Source organism: Terrapene carolina, unplaced genomic scaffold, assembly GCF_002925995.2.
Source record: "Terrapene carolina triunguis isolate 2854851 unplaced genomic scaffold, T_m_triunguis-2.0 Scaffold58, whole genome shotgun sequence".
Classification (NCBI taxonomy): Eukaryota; Metazoa; Chordata; order Testudines; family Emydidae; genus Terrapene; species Terrapene triunguis.
The window spans coordinates 41,518,346-41,537,335 of record NW_020664409.1 but is presented as its reverse complement, the minus strand read 5'-3'; the positions used below and the strand labels follow the sequence as shown (position 1 = coordinate 41,537,335).

Sequence of the window (18,990 nt, the reverse complement as noted above, 5' to 3'; positions counted from 1 at the left end):
ACCCTGGCGGGCCGGGCCAGTTTATTTACCTGCTGACGCGGCAGGTTTGGCCGATCGCGGCCCCCAGTGGCCGCAGTTCACCGTCCCGGGCCAATGGGGACGGCAGGAAGCCGCGGCCAGCACATCCCTCGCCCGCGCCGCTTCTCGCCGCCCCCATTGGCCCGGGATGGCGAACCGCGGCGAGTGGGGGCCGCGATCGGCCGAACCTGCCGCGTCAGCAGGTAAATAAACTGGCCCGGCCTGCTAGGGTGCTTACCCTGGCGAGCCGCGTGCCAAACGTTGCCGACCCCTGCTCTATGTGCTTACAAAGTGATTGTTTAATCATTTCTTCCACCATCTTTCCAGGTATTGAAGTTACACTGCATGGTCTATAATTTCCTAGGTCTCCTTTATTCCCCTTTTTAAAAGGTAAGTATTATATTTGCCCTCCTCTAGTCCTCTGAGATGTCACTGGTCCTCCATGACTTCTCAAAGATAATTGCTAACAGTTCCAAGACTGCTTCAATTAGATCCCTAAGCACCCTATGATGAACTTCATCAGACCCTGCCCAACTTGAATACATCTAACTTACTTAAATATTCTTTAATCTGTTCTTTCCCTATTTCAGCTAGCATTTCTTCCCTTTGTTGTTAATATTAATTTTGTTGAGTATTGCTCACCATTATCCTTTTTAGTGAAGACTGAAGCAAACTAGACATTAAACTTCACCCAGCTTCTTTCCTAGTACAAAGCAGAAATATTTATTCAATGCTTTTGCTTTCTTTCCATCATTATTGACAATTTTTCCATACCTACTTAGTAATGGATTTATGACTTTCCTAGGATTTCATTTGCCCTTGAAATACTTCTTAAAAGTCCTTCCTGCACTATGTGCCAGTTAAGGCTGCACACATTACATATCTAATATAAAAGTCTCTAAAGCAAGGAAATGAAAAGTTCAGCCATCTAACAGTACATGCCCTTTATAGCTCTACCCAGATTCACAATCTCATAATTCAACTCACAAATGTCTTCTATCTTAAGTACACCTCTACCCCGATATAATGCGACTCGATATAATACAAATTCAGATATAACGCGGTAAAGCAGTGCTACGGGTGGGGGGAGGGGGGGCGCTGCGCACTCCGGCGGATCAAAGCAAGTTTGATATAATGCGGTTTCACCTATAATGCGGTAAGATTTTTTGGCTCCCGAGGACAGCGTTATATTGGGGTAGAGGTGTATATATATGGCCCCATAATCATGGTTTCTGAGCACCTCAAAATCTTTAATATATTTATCCTCACAACACCCCTGCGAGGTAGATAAATATCATCATCCCCATTTTACAGATGAGGACTTGAGGCACAAAGAGACTAAGTGACTTGCCCAAGATCACACAGGGATTCTGTGGCAGACCAGGGACATGAACCCAGGACTCCCGTATCCTAAGCTGGTGCCAAAACCACTGGAACATCCTTCCTCATTCTATCCTTCCTTATATTTATCTGAGTAATAGTATCCACAAAGATTATATACATCCAATAATGGGTATTCATCCACCCCATGCCACAGAACGATCCAAAAGGGTATGCTGCAAGTCCACTAGTGGTTCAGGGTTCAAGAGGGAAGGCAGAAGAGAGGAATGCTCAAAAAGGGCAATTTCAGTGGCATATAGCCATGAAAACTTTCAATATACTGTAAAGTATGCACAGTATAAACACTTTACTGGTTAATCTTCAAGAGCTATAGCATTCACCACTAATTGTCAGTAGTTGGTTTAGGGGTTTATATATGATGAAAATTTGAGGCAGTAGGTTCTCTCTTTATACGTATTTATTACCTCCTAAAAGTAATAAGTTTCATTTCTAAGGGTGGCATTTTAAAGTACCATTGTTCAGCGTATCGGTATTTAAGATTTAAGTCACACTGCCTCCATTATGCTGGGCACTATACCAGCACAAAGTAAGATCCCCTCCCCAAAGAGTTTGTAAACCTAAGACCTTGGTCCTACACAAAGAACTGTGTTGGAGGAACCCTGTGCCCATGCAAAATCCCACTGAAGTCAATGGGGCTCCAGACAGGTGTAGGACAGAGTCTACCTACACTCTGGATTGGGGCCTAAGAAGGCAAGCGATATAATAGAGGAAGAAGGGGGGAAATACTAAATGAAAAACAGGTCTACTCAGAACATTGTAAATACTCCACAGCTTCCCCATAACATACCTGTCTTTTAAAAACAAAAAGGCCACTTTTCTCATGTGGCCCTGACCCCTTTATAAGAACAAAATTGGGAAGTTGTTTCTCAAAATTGTTCTAATTAGTTGCAAAAACAACCATAGTTTATTTTGAAAACATGAATAATGAACCTAATTGGTATATATGCTTTCCATAGTAGCTCCTGTAAAGTGAAATTAAGAATACCTACCTCCATTTTCTTCTCCATTACTATTGTTTGTCTCAGCCATTTCAGTGCCATCTAACTCAGATTCACATCCTAAATCCAATGTTCCATCTGCTGGGCATGTAGATTCTTCTTTCTGCAGTTTAAAAAAAAAAAAAAAAGGAAAGGGGGGGGGGGGGAAGAGAGGAGAGAGAAAAGAAAAATAATGTAAGGCCAGCCACAAAAAATGTTTATATTACTGTTAGGTTTCCCCAATGGTAAAACTGTTGCAACACATTTGGGTGTCTACATTTCAAAAACTAATCTGCTTCCTGCATAAGTTACTTTATGGAAAGAAGTAAAACATGATCTTTACGAGATAGCTCTTTTAGCTTTTGATTTTCAAGTTATCCTGTAAAAAGTCACAATTTAGACTTTTATAAAAAGAGTTATAAATCAAAATGCACTTCCTTTCACTTTTTGTGTTTGAACAGACTTGTTTGGCACTTAAAAATTCTAGTCATCTAGCTGAACGTCCTAAGTGCTGCAAGAGAAACACAAATCCTTTAATGTTTCTCTTTTGCCTGTGCCTGTTTCCTGAATTCAAATAGCTGCAGCAACCTGGAACTCACAAGCCATGGGAATGATTGCAAATACCTGGTTTCGAGCCAGGGATATCTTCAGATTTAAAACAAGACCAAACTAAACATTCTTCCATTAGCAAATGAGAAAATGATTATTCTGAAATCCATTCATTGTTAACCAAAAAATAGTGCATTTTTAGTTCTAAGGAGCAGCATTATCCATACTGCTTTTATTGTTTCTAAACTGTGCACAATTATTTTTCTATCACAAATATCAAAGAATTTCCTCCAAAACTTCAATAGATTAAATCTAGTCTGTAGAACATGTAATTTCACATTATTGTTTTCTTGCCCCTACTTCACCCTCCTCCCCAGTATGAAGCCAGTATAGTTTGATCATGGGTATCAGAGGGAAAAAAATGTTTTTTTCCAACCAGCACAACACATAAAAACACAACACACAAGAGAAAACCCACAACTACAACCATCACCACCACTTAGTATCAAACCACTCAGGATTTTATCACTGTAATTATATTCCTGATTTAAAATAAACTGTAACTTAAAAGCTGCTTACACTGAACTTGCAAAAGTCTTCCACTGTTCAAAAAATTAAATATTAACACAATTACTTCATGAGAAAGTCAGTGATCTTCTTGAACTCACTGCTTATAAAACAAAGGCCTTTCTGTTAACAACTCTACAGCATGGTTTTCTTACCATACGCCAAATTCAAGAATACATATACTCTTTGAGATAAAACATTCAGTGTTTACTTTCATTATAAGACATCTGAAAACAGTTAGAAAAGACTTTCAGCTCATCTACTCACACAGAATCTAATTTGTTTACCTTTATATCTATTGAGACATACATGGCGCTATTAATCCACTTTATGTACTCTGTATATGCAAAAATTCAACTTACTTTGAGAGCATAGAGTCCCGACTTCCCAGGGATTTTGAAGAATGTTCCATCACCTACACGAGTGTTAGTATGAAGCATTGCATTCAGACAAGCTAATGGAGAGGTTCCACTGAAAAATAAAATTGTGCAAAAATAAAGCAGTCCAAGATCGAGTGCCTCTTGTAAAACTATTCCCTCTGTCTTTTTTTTTTTTTAAACTCATGCTTGCCTTGCCTTTTTTTTAAATTCTCCCAACCTTGAAAACATCTACATTACAATAACAGGCCAGTTTCAAACTTAATCATATGCATCTGTCCCCTAGGCTTCAGGCAAAAAGTCTGTGAATTATAATTATGCTTTTCTTCATACAGCAACCAGCTCCACATTCTAAAGGAACCAAAGTCCAAATATTTATGTGAAATTACTTCACAAATAACACCATGAAGCCTCATTTTCAAAATGTTACCGACAACGTGGCTGCTGCACATGAATGATCAAAACAGTACCAAGTTCAAGGGCAGCTGCATCCCATAGGATGAAAGGCAACAAAAGAATAATAATAAAGAGCCCAGGAAGAACATATTTAAACTTACAGGAGTTAAAGTTATTTAGGACAGTATTTTCCTAAAATGGCCAACCTAAGTTACTATAGAAACATACACACACATATTTTATACTTTTAGTGGAGCAGTAATTATATGCAATATCATATTGGAATGCACTTTAAAGTACCTTTTAAAAATGGTCAGATAAAATCAATACCTTCACACAGTGTTTAATTTGTACAAATATCTTTATGTGATGTATACACAGGGCTAGATTTTACATGGAAGAGAAAAACAAAGCATGCATTTTTGCTCTGGCTAAATTCATATTATTCTGAAAAGTTAATTTGGGGAATAGTGAGGGTGCAGGGAGCGCTCACAAACTTATCCTATTTCATATTAATGGAACTAAAATTAACTACAGTGTTTATAGGTGTACTGTCATCATATCTATCTCCCCATACACATTGCTGTACTTATGATTAGAGACTGAACTTCCAATTGTGTTTCTTCACATAGACTCCAATCTTGCAAACACACATGCTTAACTTTATCCACATAAACAGTCCCATTGACTTAAAAGTAACTAATCGTATGTGTAAAGTTATGCATGTGTGTTTGCAGGACTGAGGCTACACCCAGCAAAATACTGGGCCTGGAACTTAAAGTAATGTGCTTCAGTTAGACAATACAAAAAGTCTGCAGGAATTATGGTTCAGGAGTCCATTATACAATTTTTAATTATACTGGTCCCTATTCAAAACTGTTTTTGGTAGATTTTATTGGTAGGAGCTAAATTCTGTCCTCTGATGTGCACACTGTTCCTAATGAGTTCAATGGTTGCATCTCAAAGCAGAATTTGTCCATAATGTATATACACCTCTACCCCGATATAACGCGACCCAATATAACACGAATTCGGATATAACCCGGTAAAGCAGTGCTCCGGGGGGGGAAGAGAGGGCAGGAAAGAGGGGCTGTGCACTCCGGCGGATCAAAGTAAGTTCGATATAACGCGGTTTCACCTACAACGCGGTACGATTTTTTGGCTCCCGGGGACAGCGTTATATCAGGGTAGAGGTGTACATTAATTTTCTGACAAGATGGATTATATGATCATTTATTTGCTGTTCCAGTAAAAGCTCATAAGTAGTTCATTATAAGATGTCCTCATATCAGAACAGCTGTATAATATAATTTATTATAGGTTACCTAAAATACCATATTACCACAATATTTACTTCTGTATTGACTTTCAGACAGTGTACATACTGCTTCTTCATTAAAAATCAATACTACAGCTAAAACTGCTGCTTATAGAGCTTCATGTCAGCTATTAAATGGTGAATTTTAAAACATACAACATAACATTTTTAAAGGATTTCTTCTTTAAAATTTTTATTTTTCCTGCAAATAAAAAGAATCCTACATGTGATTTTGAGCTGATATAATACTATGTGGTCAGTCTAGGAATGTGAGTAAATTACAAGTACAGTTATTGTACTAGCTGTAAAGTAGAATATATTAAAATATCTTGTTACTGTTTGAAGATCAGTGAACACAGAGGTCAAATAAGATGCACGCCTTTTCTCTAGAAATGTTCTTATTGAATTACTGGTTCACATACAGTGACATATGGCATTTAACTGAGCAATGCAAGACCATTTTTCTCAAGTTACATTTTTTAGGTGATAACATATATAACTTGAAGCTACTGATAATTATGTCAGATGCTTGGAGCTTCTATTTAGTGAAGCTGTCAAAAATGAAGACTATTTCAGCAGGATACTGATAGGAAGATGCTAACTGCAAAGGCAGCTGAATTCTATGCATGGAATAACAAAATAGAGTTGTGTGTGTCTATATAATACTCAAGTTTGCATTTAGCATCTTTCTTCTAATTTCTGCTGCTGGTCCATCTAGAGAGTTTTTGGTCACAATACTTGTGTTTAGATATCTCATCATTAGGCAATTAAAATAATACAAGATAAATGAACTCAAAATATAGAACTCTCCCCCAATGGCCACTATTGTTCTCACAGCAGGTATCTTAATCTTCAAATACTGGCCAATTGGTAAATGGACAATAGTAACCATTTTCTGAGTACAAAGGAATCCATGTCAGCTACTGAGCAGTAAGTACATGTATCTGATGTGCCAACTTCAAGAATCCCTATATTAGCTCCCCTCCTGTAGAACACCAAGAGGGGGAAAGTGGAGATCAGACCAATTCTCCTTGTGTGGAAGTTGAACTGTATAAACCTCAGGAGACACTTGCCACGTACATCATCGGAAAGCACCGGGCTGCATCCTGAAAACCCAATGACCAAAGATCCAATCATGCAGTGTGGTGTCAGCTGAGTGGAACTGAGTCTGAATATTACCCTAGTTTGCTAGGGATGCATGAAACATATAATGAGCACTCCAACCTTCCCGCCTTCTTGAAGGCCACACTCCTCTTTTCACAGGCTACCACTCTATCGTCTTTGTGGTAGAGAGAGTCAAGGCTGCAGATGCCCAAGAGTATCTTAAAAAGCTACACGGCTGTTTTCCCCTTTCACTAGGTCTTTCCTAGGCATTTTGTGACTTCCCCTGCCACTATTTTATTCCTTGCATGTCAAACAGAAGATACTCAAAAAACTTTGGGTCAAATTGTATCAGAATCAGTTCAATTTTGACCAAGTTGCACATCGTGCCTTGGTATTTATGGCTCTAAAAGAGCCACATGTTTTAAACCTACATATTGAAAAATGTTTGTTACTATAAATCAGCATACATGAAAATTATTTTACATTTTAAAATAGGGTGACCAGACAGCAAATGTGAAAAATCGGGACCGGGGTGAGGGGTAATAGGAGTCTATATAAGAAAAAGACCCAAAAATTGGGAATGTCCTTATAAAATCGGGACATCTAGTCACCCTATTTTAAAATTACATTTTATACTATCCAGAAAACTATTTTGCTATTACGAAAAACATTCTTGAGTACTTTCATCTGTAATAATATATGTCTTTAAGGTGGGTATTTCCTGTTATCACAAGAAAACCGATTTACTCACACACACAAAAAACAAGCACTTTTAGAAAATACTTTCAAAAGTATAAAATATTTTAAAAGATACTTACTTCCTATAAAGGAGATAGGGAGGCACGAAGCAACCACATACAAAACAAGAAAGAAAAAGAATAATTGGTTAGTCTTCCAATACAAAAAGGCGTTATGACTTTTTGATAATTTAACAGATATCGTCAAGTAGTTTAGGATGCAAAATTTGTTCTTTTCTAAAACAGTTATGATTTAGAAGAACACAAGTTCTTAAACACTGTGTGATATCTTCCTCCTAATATGCACACAAACTTCCATTTACCAGGGCAAGCTTCCCCTTTCTCCCCTCAAAAAGTATCCTGTATTTTGTGCTTTTGAGCTCCCTCGCCAGGTTCTGCAGCAGGAATTAACTAAATTAACCCTCTGCAAGCAGACAAGAAAGAAATCTGACTACTAAGTTCAATTATCCTCCATAAAACATCTGGGAGAATTGAAGAACAATTTTTGCCACAGAGAAAAGGACAAAAGTCAATACAAACAGGGTTTTTTTAAGATTACTAAGCACAATGAAAAATATGTTTAAATAAATTAAAACCTCTTAAAAACCTAAAGTTGTAGCCTCCATTTAATTTTAATCATCTTTGCTAGATGGATTGCCATGAGAAAGATGGCTTGCCAAAGTACACTATTTTAAAAAAAGGGAAATTAATTGATTAAATTCAATTTAAACAAGTACAGCATAGCAGACAAACATTTCCCCACACTGCCCAGCCAGTGTACCTCAACTGCAGAAGAAGGGAGGCCACCAGTAGCAACAAAAAGAGTCCAGCCATTATGAACATGCAGATTTTTGTTTAGGCCTCTTTATCAAATTAGTAACAAGGGTGTCACTTAGTTCCAAGTCTGATGACAATTTCTATAATATGGACACCTGATCGCTGCAAATGGTACTAAAATCACCAATTCATTTCACACAGGCAACCAAACAGCCAACAGACACTAACAACTTTTGACCGCTACTAGAAACAAACCAAAAGTGAAAGCTCCATAACTCATTACTAATTCCTAGAGCTAACACAGCGCCATCTCTCTTGCTTCTACAGAATATTTGAATAATACTAGAGATTTACCCTACACTATAAATAAATTAAACTAATATTTTTTCAATATATATGGCAGCCAGAAATGCAGGGGGAAGCGTTGACTGAGCATGTTGTTTGCCCATGCACATTGTAAAGCAACACATATGGGGCCTGATCCAAAGGCCTGTTAAAGGCAGTGGAAATACTTTAATTGACTTCATGCAGCTTTGGATCAAGCCCTTCCGTACACAGTAGCAATCAGCATGAGGTTATTACCCCTCTCCTCTTCAAGAACTAGCTGACACAAAACTTAAAGTGACCAAAACCATTTCAACTAGGAAAAATACACATGAACATGCACACAGCTCTGATCCCGCAAACGTCTCCATCTAGTCAGACCCAAACTCCCTACAGGATCAGGGTAGGGACATTTTCTAGTTTTCAACTATATTTGCTTAGAGGTGCTCATGTCTAAGAACCACCCTCATTCAGTAGCTACACTTATATAGCAACTTGAATGTAATTTTACAGAATTAACCCCTAATTTAAAACAACTGATTAGTAATTAAATGTAAAAGAAGTTACAACTTCACCAACATAAGGACTATTGATACTACACTAGATTAAATAATTTATAGTTCTCCTAAAGTTTTCAGGAGTTCTCTCCCCTGACCATCACCACCCATATAAGCAAATTGGTCATAATGTAAGATAGCAGTTCGTTGAAGCAGACACAAAAAGTGTATTCTGTTACAGATTATTTAATATCTCACAGAGTATATATACTTTGGAAAGCAAGAACTGCAGACATGGATCGTTAACCTACAACAGGGGCGGGCAAACTTTTTGGCCCGAGGGCCGCATCAGGTTTTGTAAATTGTTTGGAGGGCCTATCTGCCCCCCCCAGGACTCTTGCCCCATCCAACCCCGCCCTGTTCCCTGATGGCCCCCTGGACCCCTGCCCCATCCAACCACCCCTTTTCCCTGTCCCCTGACTGCCCCTGGAATCCCTGTCCCTGACTGCCCCCTGCTGCCCCATCCAACCCCCCCCTCCTTCCTGACTGCCCCCCCAGGACCCCTGCCCCAATTCAACCCCGTTTCCCCTCCGACCACCCCGACCCTTATCCACACCCCCGCCCCCTGACCACCACCCCTAACTCCCCTGTCCTCTATCCAACCCCCCCCCCCCCGCTCCCTGCCCCCTTACCGCGCTACCTGGAGCACCGGTGGCTGGCAGCGCTGGAGCCGGGCCACGCCGCCACCGCCACCGGCCCCAGGAGCTCACAGCCCTGCTGCCCAGAGCATTGCGCCGGTGGCAGAGCGAGTGAGCTGAGGCTGCGGGGGAGAGGGGACAGCAGGGGAGGGGCCAGGAGCTCGGGGGCTGGGCAGGACGGTCCCGCGGGCCACAGTTTGCCCACCCCGACCTACAATGTAACAATATCTTCCTGAACAAAGAAAAACTTCTCATATGAAGGTAAAAGTACAAGGCAAAGAAAGTTTATACTGAAGAATAAGATGCTAACCATACTGTAGGTGGCTAAACTAGAAAAAAAATGTATATATAATACAAATGTCACAACATATGCTGAACAGAAAAATTATATTTACACCTTACATTCATTCACTTTTTAAAAAAGCTATGCTTGTTCTCTTTTAACTGATCTGTGCCCTTTTGTCAGAAACTGCTTAAAATACCACCCTGTATATTTCTAATATTCATAGGTTCTAAAGAATATGCTTGTATCATTAGGAAACCCCTTTAAATAACATTAACTTATAGTAATAACCATTCCTTGACCAGAAAGGAAATGAAAATAATATTTTATAAAACATGCTTTCACTGTAATTTGTTCTGCATTTGGGGGAAAGCAGAGAGAAAAAAACCCCAAGATGATGAGACATACTCATACTGAAATGTAACTGCCTTGTATGGAGAGAAAATACCAAAAGAAACCCACCACAGTAGCACATAACTTTAAAAAGGAGATCTACACAAAAATGAGAAACCTGGTTAAATGGAAATTAAAAGGAACAGTCACAAGAGTGAAATGCCTGTAAGCTGCATGGAAACTATTTAAAAACACCATAACAGACGCTCAGACTAAATGTATTCCCCAAATTAAAAAAAAAAAAAAAAGTAAGATGATAAAAAATGCCACCATGGCTAAACAACAAAGTAAAAGAGACAGTTAGAGGCAAAAAGGCATCCTTTAAAAATTGGAAGTCAAATCCTATAGAGGAAAATAGACAGGAACATAAACTCTGTCATGTCAAGTGTAAAAATATAATTAGGCAGACCAAAAAAGAATTTGAAGAGCAACTAGCAAAAGACACACAAACTAACAACAAAAATTAAGTACATAATTAGCAGTAAGCCTGTTGAGCCACTGGATGATCAAAGTGCTAAAGGAGCACTTAAAGAAGACAAGGACGTTGCAGAGAAGCTAAATGAATTTTTTCATCAATCTTCACTGCAGAGAACGTAAGGGCAATTCCAACACCATAGCCATTTATTTTAGGTGGCAAATCTGAGGAACTGTCCTATATTGAACAGTAATAAGTCACTAGGACCAGATAGTATTTACCGAAGAGTTCTGAAGGAACTCAAATATGAAACTGCAGAACTACTAACTGTGATATGTAACCTATTGCTTAAATCAGCCTCAGTACGAAATGACTTGAGGATAGCTAATATAACGCTAATTTTTAAAAAGGCTTTGGAGGAAATTCTGGCCGGTAAGTCTAACTTCAGTACCAGGCATTCAGTTGAATCTATAGTAAAGAACAGAATTATCAGACACATAGATGAACACAATATGTTGGGGAAGAGTCAACACAGCTATTAGAATTCTCTGAGGGTGTCAACAAGCATGTGGACAAGAGTGATCCAGTTGATGTAGTGTACTTGTACTTTCAGAAAGCCTTTGACAAGGTCCCACACCAAAGGTTCTTCAGCCAACTAAGCAATCATGGGATAAGAGGAAAGGTTCTTTCATGCATCAGTAACTGGTTAAAAACAAGAAACAAAGGGTAGGAATAAATGGTCAGTTTTCACAATGGAGAGAGGTAAAAAGCAGGTTCCCCCAAGTATCTGTTCTGGGAACGCTGCTGTTCAATGTATTCATAAATGATCTGGAAAGGGGGTGGACAGTGAGGTGGGAAAATCTGCAGACGACACAAAAGTACTCAAGATAGTTAAGTCCAAGGGTGACTGCAAAGAGCTATAAAGGGATCTGACTAAACTAGGTGACATGGCAACAAAATGGCAGATGAAATTCAATGTTAATAAATGCAATGTAATGTGCTTTGGAAAACTTAATCCCAACTATACATATAAAATGATGGGGTATAAATTAGCTGTTACCAGTCAAGACAGACATCTTGCAGTCTTAATGGATAGTTCTCTGAAAACATCTGCTCAATGTGCAGCAGCAGTCAAAAAAGCAGACAGAATGTTAGGAGCCATTAGGAAAGGGATAGATAATGAGACAGAACATATCATAATGCCACTTTATAAATCCATGGTACACCACACCTTAATACTGTATACAGATCTGGTTGCCCCATCTCAAAAAATATATATTAGAATTGGAAAAGTTACAGAGAAGGGAACAAAAATGATTAGGAGTATGGATTAGTTTCTATATGGGGAGAGATTAAAAAGACTGGAACTGTTCATCTTAGAAAAGAGATGATTAAGGGGGGATATGATAGAGGTCTATAATGGTCATGAATGGTGTGCAGAAAGTGAACCTGTGGAACTCACTAACAGGGGATATTGTGAAAGCCGAAAGTAAACTGGGTTCAGAAAAGGATTAGATCAGTTCATCGAGGGTAAGTCCATCAATGGCTACTAACCAAGACAGTCAAAGATGCAACCCCATGCTCTAGGTGCCCCTAAGCCTCTGAATGCCAGAAGCTGGGACTGGACAACAGGGGATGGATCACTTGAGCCTGTTCTGCTCATTCCCTCCAAAGCATTTGGTATTGGCCACTGTCGCAAGACAGGATACCGAACTAGATGGACCATTGGTCTGACCCTGTATGGCCAGTCTTATGTTCTTATTGTAAGCCCATTTCCATCCTGAGCAATCTTTTCCAATGTGGTAGTTGCAGTATGCAGAATATAGAGATAATCTAATGCTAATAATGATGATAATTTTTTTTAATACATGCTTATGAAACTCAGGCAGAAACAAAAAAGTACTTTTTGAAATCCTCATCAAAAACTGTTTCAGAATAAAAATGGAAACTGAAGCAGGAAGAACTCAGCATGCGCTAAAATGGTTGCCAAAGACATTAGCTAATGTGTCCCCCAAACATAGGATTTCCTCTCCATTCAGTATAATCTAGGAGCAGGTATTTCATTACTTTGAGCAAGGCGCACTTAAACCAGTAAAAGAGTATGTAACTTTGTGATAGTCATTTTCTTCAATAAGCAAGTAAGTGTGATTTTTCTTCACTTTTTTCATTACAAAGTAGCCTATTAATAATTATAACTAATTGTATAAAAAAGTAATCTACCTTTTTGTTTCTGCTCCAATGCTGATGGCCGGCATCAAGAACAAAAGTAGGGGGAGAGGAAACACATGGGCTTTTGCCATGGAGAACAAGCCATGGAAGAAGAGGTAAAGGTCATAAAAGGAGATCCCCCCCCAAAGCCAATAAACCCATTCTTTCTGCTTGAGCAATTATGGTTTTGAAACATATTATGTACTGAAAGTGTTATTTCCATATCATATTTCACTGGCACTTGTGATTTTATTAAATGTATTTGATTAGAAAATGAAAAAATATTACTGTGCTATAATTAGAAATGTACTAAACACAAGACAAACTGCCATAAAATGTGTGAACACAAAATGAATAGTTAACTTCCAAATCTCTCTGTCCTTTGAGTTGGGTGTCAACTGTATTTCACTCATTCTTCAACAAAAATAGTAAATTTGAAACTAAACGACCATGTCAAACAAGACACATTTAGCATTAATTTAATCCCCTTCCTTCTCTAACATTTAATCCCACACTAGGGAGCTACAAAAAGTTATCACTAACTCTGTTGTTTAACTTAGCCATCTTAAAGTGGTTAGCCTCCCCCACAAAAACCTCTTTGGGTTGTTTTGGGAAAATACCACACACTGACCTTTTCCTTTTCTAACTAGCTTTATTCTTTGTGTGGTCAGTATTTGATTGGCTAGCCAAGTGGTAATTTATGAGGTAAAATGTCCTAAAGAACTACAATACAAATTGTGTTTTTCCATGAAAACACAGCTCCACAAGAATATGAACCTTAGGAGCAGACTGACAAACTTTTGCGCAAAGTAACAAAATTTTCCATGTGTTAAGTTAACCACCAAAGGGAGCACTTACAGTGTTTGAAAGTGACTGTACCAAAGTCACACACACAAAGCAGAAGAAAAGGGACAAATTATCTGCTCGTGAAAATCCATCTAATTCAACAGTTCTCACTATGGGGCAGTCCTCTCAAGGGAAGCACGAGGCGTGCGTGTGGGTGGGTGGGTGAGGAGGGGTTAGAGCTCTCTGTCTGTCAGCCCCAGGTGACTGGGCTGAGGCTCATGCAGGAGGGCTGTGCACACTCAGAAGGAGGAGATAAAGGGGACAGCTAGAGCCCCGCCAAGGCTGTCCTTCTTCCCCGCCTCCCATTTCCTCACAGGGAGGCAACCTGGGCTCAGATTCTTCTCTGTCCCCCGCATCTCACACCTGGAGGGGTGGCAGCAGCAGCACAGAAGGGGTGGCAGAGGGGTGCTAAGTCTGCTGTGAAAAGTGATATTGATGAATATCACTTTTTCACATTGCTACCCTTACTTCTTGCTGCTACTGGCGCATTGCTGCCTTCAGACCTGGGCACCAAGCAGCAGCCGCTGCTGCTCTCCGCTCTGCCTTCAGAGCTGGGTGGCGGTATATGTGCTTATGGAGGGAGGGGGAGTGTGAACGACTACAGACACAAAGAAGGGGGGCCCAAGTTTGAGAACCACTGATCTAACTCAATGAAACTGAGCCCACTTACAGCTCCAGAGAAATTTGCCATATTTATTTTTACAGCAAGTCTAGAAAAATAAAAATTTTCAAGTCACACCTGCTGCTACGACAAATGCAAAATGTTACTAAAATTAGATCAAGGGAACACCCAAGAGGTGATGAAGCACATATCAGCCCTCTTTCCCCCTCACAGCCATGCAACAAAATCCAACAGCAAAAATCCAATTACTAAATTTTTGTAATTAAATAAAAAACACATATTTCAGGTAAAGGAAAAGTGTGTTAAATTATGCCAATATCTAATAATTTTTAAACCAGTCCAAACACACTATTTGGTGAAATAGCTGGCAATTGTTGAATGTGAAGATTTTGTTTTCATTTGATGGATGTTTACAGATATATCTTTTCTCTCCGAAACTGTTAAAACCTAAAAAAGGGTACTTACAGTTTGAAAGCCAGAATGTGACATGAAACTGAAGGATCTATGTATGGAAAGAGTTTATGAAAATCTCACATTCTGCTGAGAAGGCCAGCTTTAATACAAATATGCTGTAGACAAAAATAGTGCACATTTTCTTTCAGCTGCTTTCACTAACAAAAGTCTCAATATGTTTAGCTGATCTTAATTATTTTATCCTTTAATCCAGTGTTTTAAAACTGACAAGTTGCCAAGATGCTGTCCTGTTTGAATTTCCCACATTAATGTGCAGTTTCTACCACACACTTTTCTGAATTAGTAAGATTTGGAATTCCTACTTAAAATTTCTAAGGAAATGATTCCTCCTGATCCAAAATTCACCTCATGCCCAATGTCTACCTTTACATCAAGTCGGAGGAATATCAATATTGTAAAGATTTTACTGTTTTTACTTAACAAGGATGAGTTTTAGGCCCAACTGAATAGGGACCACAATGTTGTTAGCTTCAATCACATATAAATTTGGATTCTGCTGCTAAAAGTATTCTAATATCGTTTCCCTGACCACAGTGACTATGGTTCAGTTTTTTATTTTAAGAGCTTTTGAGACCCTATTATAAGCATTGAAAAATACTCTATTGGGAAACAATTTTGACCCTATACCAGAATTTCATTCCCCCTCACCTGACCCTTCTTCTCTTTCCTAGGAAGGATATTTAAGTGCACATAAGATTTTTATTCCCTAGCAGTTCATGTTGTCTCCTCACATCCTGTTTGTGATGTCACAGCCATCAATACAGCAAATGTGATATAAAAACAGAAAACTGACTTCAAAAAGAGGAAAAAACAGCAGGAAAACATGAACCAAGGAACAAAGATGTTTTCATGGAAATGTCATTTGTAACAAAATACAGGCAGGGGGGAATTGAGAGGGTGGAGGTGGGGTGGGGAGAAGAAATGATGAAGATACAAGCAGAATTCATACCTACTACAGTGATTTCTCCCTCCCCACCCACTCACCCAAAGTGATCCATGAAACATTTGTGGATCTTTAAGAATGGGTTGCAATTATCTGTTTTGTTCTCAGATGCAAGGAGATCTGACCAGCGTGCTATGAGATACGAAGCTACATGTCTTCAGCGACCTCCTCCACCAAGGAGAAAAGCATTGCTGATATATTCTGAAAGGAGTCCAATTCAAATCTCTGACCAGGAGGATGAGCACCATGGTGGGACAACAAACAATGGCTGTGAAAAGACACAAAGAAAACTTCTAGGCAAAAAAACCCCCAACACTCTAGATTTAAAGGTGCCTTGACTAGTTGCAAAGGAGTGTAGAGAACAGTGGATTTAAATCAGTCATTTAGAAATAAAATCTCTTTTTAGCACAAAGTACTCTGGAAGTCAAAGATAACAATCACTCAGTGACTTCTGATCTAAAGCTAACAACCATAGCTAAGCCTCATTTTATGATTCCCCTATTTCTGTGCAAAACTCTGCAAGGACAGCACCTTTTATTCCTCCTTTAAAATATCAAGAATGCAGGAAAGTAGCTTTTTTCCCTCCTTGTAAGCATTCATGATTTTCTCCTCTGCTTTTTACGGGTCATTATTTTTCATTTGATTTGTTTTGAAAGAGTGACAGTTTACAATTTTGACACTGAACATCAAGAGGGTTCCCCCCCCCAAATTTCATTTTTATGTCTTAGTATATCAGTTTTATACAATCTGGGGGGGGGGAAGAAAGTGTGGGAAAGTATCCTCCTATTTCTACATAAACATTTATATTTAAACAATAAATGAAAAAAATAATTTAAAAAATTTTAAAAACAAAATCTATTTTGGGGGATATTACAGTAGAACAGCAGAAAGAAGAATCTTTCCTCTATAATAAAAGCTGGGTTGGGAAAATCCTATCTTTCTGTAGTAATTTACCCTTTAAATACCCTCAACTCAAACATCTATGAAGTGATACTGAGAAATGACACTGTCACAAACAAGACGGCTGGCTATCAAGGAAAACCAAAAATAGTGATCTTATAGTAATACTTCTTGGTATCAGAATTAAATGTCAGCAGAAGGATATCTGCTTGCCTTTGACTATTTCAAAATAAATGTAACTGCTAAGATTTTGCTGCCTAGCACAGTCAAGTATGTCTAAAATATTTTTGTTAACAACTCTCATCTATCAGGGAACACTAGAAATATACAGTCTGCAGTTATGGTATATACAATTAAGAAAAAAATCAAATTTTATATGGCCTAGAGTACTGGTTCAAGTTAAGATTGTGTTTTTGAGGAAACACACATTTAAATATGGAAGGTATGCTGCTCGGATTGGAATACGCACAGTGAATCACTATGCGGAAGAGGTTATAGTTAGCAGTGTTCCATTGTAAACACCTCCTTCCTTTCCTTCAAAGTACTAGGCAGATTATTTAACCTTCAAGTTTTAACTTGGCCCAGCTGCAGATTCCACTATTACATGTTAAGTTATCACTAGCTCTTCTTTGTTCTTTTTTGACCTTGAGTGGTTTATTAATTCTGAGAGTGGTTTTTAAGCTTAGCATATGGTAAAATCTCAATATACTTTCAAAACTTCATTACATAACCAGTTAAGGTTGTTAGGTGACAACAACAATACTACCTATCACATCACTTGCAAGATCCAAGCACTAAACTGTGGAGAAATGAATAATTAAGGGAATCAAAAATTTTATACTGCCCTTGTAACAGACAAGCACATCATTCTTACTGGGTGAAATCTTGATCCCTAGTCAATGACAAAGATTGCCATTAACTTAAATGGGTCAAAGATTTTACCCACTAATTACAAAGAAATGCTATTTCATCACAAAACAATCTTAACTCTTACCCAGGAATTGTTAGGATATTTATTTATCATTTATTATCATCTTGATTTCAGTGTCTTAAATACTTCCTTTTGGAATTAAATGGTAAACATTATTAGATAATATATTTATCAACTGAGAGTAGAAAGTTTGGTAAGTACTTGTAATTCATGTTTAATGAGAATATTGTTTATGTATTCTTCAGTAAGAATCTATTTAATATTTACCTTATGTATTCATGGTATAAGTATGACACTGATCCTGCAAATACACACTTCATTGGACGTGCATATGGATTTCAAGTTAGGCATGTGCTTAAGTAACTTCCTGAATATCAGAGCCTCCCACTGCATATCAGAAAATGTATCTAGATTCGCCAGATAGGTATGTTAGATATGCGTACCTAGCACAGCCAACATTAACTCCAAAACCTGGTAAAAAGTGCAGGGGGCCTGTGCACCAACAGAGCTCGGGCCTGCCTTCTGGCCCTTTTTCCAACCAACTAGGATACTTTGCAAGAGACGAGTGTCCTCTCCTATTTACTCACCATGAACTACCCCCCCACAACAGACCTAGATTTGAGGGCTTACTTTTGGATTGTGGCGTAAAACGCAACTATTTTTTCTAGTAGGGCCAACTCCACCTGTTCAAAAAAATAAAACGTTTGGCCCATTAAAATCATAAGACTGGTTTAAAAATCAGGAGATGTTAAAAAAAAAAAAAACAACCACAATGTATTTTGGGTTCTTTTTATTTGTCTTATTATTTTTGAGGCTTTACAGTTCACATTTTCAAGCTTTAATCCACAACCATGACAGCTAGAAACTAATGTTAAAAATTAAAATCTGAGATTCTCAGGCAGTCATATGAAATAGGGATTTAAAAAAAAATCAAGTATTGTGAGATTCAGGATAAAATTGAGAGAGCTGGCAAGTGATGGGGACGAGATCCACCACAAGATAGGAGAAATTGATGGTTTTGAATTTTTTGGTGTTTGAAACTCATCCATTGGAAAAAGTTGCCTCCCTCTCCCCTTGAAACCTTTATAGGGACGCTGGGCAGTGAGATACTAGGTTGGGAGAGGGTGGTTTAGTTGTGTAAACGGCCTTTGAAGCCAATCCTGTGGTACTTAACTGATGTCGGGGACCAACGCCTACTTCCTACAGTTTGAGATAGGAGTACTTCTATCCTGTTG

At 38.5% G+C, this 18,990-nt stretch overlaps 1 protein-coding gene across 1 annotated transcript in view; it reads right to left on the bottom strand.

Annotated features, from left to right (window-relative positions):
- The window catches only part of ASXL3 (ASXL transcriptional regulator 3), a 151,587-nt gene that overhangs the window by 92,931 nt on the left and 39,666 nt on the right, over nt 1–18,990 (bottom strand). Inside the window, exons 3-4 of the mRNA XM_024192869.3 lie at nt 3,875–3,983; nt 2,409–2,520 (exon numbers count right to left, since the gene is read on the bottom strand). Of these exons, the coding sequence (XP_024048637.2) occupies nt 2,409–2,520; nt 3,875–3,983 (221 nt within the window). The remainder of the gene's footprint in view (nt 1–2,408; nt 2,521–3,874; nt 3,984–18,990) is intronic.